The sequence below is a fragment of the Lagopus leucura genome, unplaced genomic scaffold (assembly GCF_019238085.1).
Source record: "Lagopus leucura isolate 7727_CA_CO unplaced genomic scaffold, USGS_WTPT01 33921-0_obj-0_obj, whole genome shotgun sequence".
NCBI lineage: Eukaryota > Metazoa > Chordata > Aves > Galliformes > Phasianidae > Lagopus > Lagopus leucura.
The window spans coordinates 1-3,243 of record NW_024966198.1 but is presented as its reverse complement, the minus strand read 5'-3'; the positions used below and the strand labels follow the sequence as shown (position 1 = coordinate 3,243).

The window sequence follows — 3,243 nt, the reverse complement described above, 5'->3', positions numbered from 1 at the left end:
AGAAGAAGAGCTGCTGCAAACCTGGCTTGGCCTGGGCACTTGACACTACCAAGCTGGGACCTGCACCCCCTCCACAATGACCTGTCCCTCCCCACAAACACTGCCTCCACAGGAACACGGAGCTAAGTGCTCCAAGGCTGCTGTCTGAGGGGACATAAAGGGCCCATCCACATCCTGGAATGGGCAGATCTCTGGTGGGATAGGTCCCTGGGCCTCAGTGCTGACTCCCAGGAATGGGAACAGCAGCAGAGCAAGAACTGGGCTGCAGGCAGTGCTTCCTCTCTGCCATGCTACAGAGCTGCATTTTCACTCCCCCCCTTCCCTTCCCTGCCTCTGCCTCTTCTTCCCCTCCAGTACTTTACCTTCAAGACACTGCAGCAGCAGGGGGATCTCAGTAGCCCACATGGCCCCCACAGCTCTGTGGAACCTGCTGTGGAGGTTTTTCATCAGCAGTAAGGCAGCAGCTTGGAGTTTGCTGCCTGCACCAGGGCTGCCTGCCACCACCTGAGCGAGAGCAAGAAAAAGCAGGGTCACTTCTGCAGCAAGAGCAACGGCTTCCCCCCAGGATGGAAGCAGCTCGGCTCTGCTCTGGCAGGCAAGGAGCAGCCAACAGCTTTGCCCATGGCCACGCTGCTTCCTCCTGGGTGCTCGTAGAACCGGCCTCTGGAGCATCTACTCACCAGCAGTCGTGCCAGCAGTGTCTGGGGCGTCAGCAGTGGGCCTGCAAAGAGAAAAAAGTGCTGAGTAAGACTCCAAGACACTGCGTGCCCAGCCACGCACACCTCCGCTGTCCCTTCTGGGTGCTACCACAGGTCAGCAGAGCTCACTGGGGGAGTTTTTGCTCCTACCTTGAAACATGGAGCTGACAAAATGGGGATCCAGGTGTTCTATCGGCCGTCCTGTCAGCTCCTCTCTCTCAGCCAGGGCACAGACACAGCGGGAGACTGGGATCAGCATGCCTGTGTACTGCGCTGGCACCACAAACAACAGCAGCCGCGGCCACAGGAGCTGTAGGGAACGAGGCAGTTGAGCAGGTCAGCATTCCTGCTTCTGCTCAGAGATGAAGAGGACTCTGTGAATTTCCCTGAGTCCTGTGTGCTTCAGAGCACATTGGAGGAGAGACCTGGGGTCTTGGAATGGGACGAGGAACACGTGGTGCAAGGGCAGGGAGCAGCAGCAGGGCAGAGCGTGACTTACTTTGGACATCCCTCTCACAGAGACGTCCAGTGATCCCAGGATGTCCATGCACAGCTCCTGGAGAGCTCCTTCTTCCTGGGCTTCCCGGGCAGAAAGGTCTCCGGCTGCCTGCACAACAGTGGTGTTGAAACACTGGTTATGTTCAGTTCTCAGGAGCCTCCTGAGAGGCTCAGGTGTGGCCCCAGCGGTGCTTCTGTATAGCAGCCTCTGAGCAGCACGGGTCTTCCAAAGGAAGATGCTGCCCACTGTCCTTACCTTTCTATCTGTGGCGCGGCTGAACTCCCTGAAGATGTGCCCCACCACATCCCAGGCTGAGCAGATCCGGGTGTTAGAACTCAGCAGATCCTTGATGAAATACAGAACAGCCGTCCTCACCTGCAAGGGGTCAATTATGGGTGTGATTTTCCTGGTCAGAAGGCAAAGGGAAGCCACCTGCTCATTGGGGCAGCCCTTTGGGCATGAGCAGCGACACCAAGAGCAGCGGAGAGGCTTTAGCACCAGGCTGTGCACTTCCCATGCACAGCACAGGGACCTGCCTGCTCCACTCTGCCTGCTCTCCCCACAGGAGCCATCATGACTGTCTGGTCAATGCCCCAGCACCTCTCTAGTCACCCCAGCCCTGCCTGTGCTGGCAGCAGCATCACCACCCCGACAGCGCTTTCTTTTCCCAAACCAGCTCACCCGGATGCTGGGGTCGCTGCACAGACGCTGCACAGCCTCGACGACCTGGGGCAGCATCTCCGTCATCACGGGCTCTGCAAGAGATGCACAGAAGCATGAGCGGAGCCACAACGCAGATGGCAGAAGGGAGCCCTGGCAGTCCCAAGGCGTGGTACTGACCAACCCGTGGTACTGACCATCAGAGCGAGCCAGAGCACCCAGCAGACCCAGGGCTGCCACGCATCCAGGCTCCCAGTCATCGCCCAGCTGCGACTGCAGAAACAGGATGGTTTCCTCTGGGCAGATCCGGGCTGCAGGGAGGAAATCCCACGCTATGTTAGCAAGAACCTCACGCCCATTCCTGAGGTTTGTGAGAGAGGTTTTGGCCAGGGCAGCGCCAAGCATGGCCAAAGCTCCTCTCCTTACCCTGCAGCATGATGCAGTGGGTCAGCTGTGCACGATCAGCCTCGCTGTGCTGCTTGCTGTCGTCATAGAGCTGTGGGAACAAGGTCCATTTGAGAAAATCACATCAGCACTGAGGACGGAAAAGACACTGTGCTGCCCGCTCTCGTCTCCCTGGGCACTCTCGGGAAGAGGACAGGCAGACAAAACCCAGCCCGCCCCACAGCATCCCCGGGAGTACATGCATGGCTCTGGAACAGCCTTGAGCATGCAGGAGCTAAGGCTGAGCCGCCTTATTCAGGGGTCAGAGCTTTGCAGTCCTCCTGAGACTTAGCCAAGAGGGAAACTGCTGTGGGCGCAAGGATAGGCTCCCCTTACCTGGTAAAACACGGCACTGGTGACGTCCTGAAACTTGTCCCCTGGGATTACAGACTCAATGCCCCCTAAGGCCTCCAGGAAGATAGTGAGGCTCTGCAAGAGAGCAGGAGAGGAAGAAAGGGATGAAGCCACATCTAGCCACTTGGGAGTGGAGAAACTGTTTCCCAATTGTTTCTCTGCAGGGAGAAGCTCCTGCACAGGCGTTCTTGTTTATCGCCCACCTCCCAGCAGCACCAAGAGAGTCTCTCTGCTCTCAATCGAGCCGTGTTTGGGCATCATTTGCAGGCATTTCCCACCCAGCAGCCCACTTCTCCCCCATCAGATGCAACTGGATGTGGTCCCCCCAGTTGTTAGCATAGAGCTCCTCAGGCACTCAGAGCCCCACAGTGATGGTGAAGCTTCCCATCCCCAGGAGATGAGCCCCAGGGATTCTTGGTTCCCTCCTGGCTCCTGTCTGGGTTGTTCCTTGTCTGACTGAAGAGCTCAGGAAGCCTCAGACCTCCCTTGAACACCCATTCCTTCTTTCTCCAAGGGCTCCCCACCTCCTCCCTGGCCCCTTGTGGCATTTGCACGGGCCCCACGTCTACCCTGAGCCCTGCGCAATGT

At 58.0% G+C, this 3,243-nt stretch overlaps 1 protein-coding gene across 1 annotated transcript; it reads right to left on the bottom strand.

Moving 5' to 3' along the window:
• Positions 1 to 362: 362 nt before the first annotated feature.
• Positions 363 to 2,730, bottom strand: LOC122192462 (maestro heat-like repeat-containing protein family member 2B; the record flags this gene model as incomplete). The annotated part of the gene is made up of 9 exons (XM_042893009.1): positions 363 to 504; positions 681 to 721; positions 849 to 1,008; positions 1,198 to 1,305; positions 1,453 to 1,572; positions 1,879 to 1,952; positions 2,055 to 2,168; positions 2,284 to 2,353; positions 2,638 to 2,730. Coding segments are annotated over 9 exons (922 nt in total), but the record flags the coding sequence as incomplete, so codon positions are not given.
• Between the last annotated feature and the right edge of the window lie 513 nt (positions 2,731 to 3,243).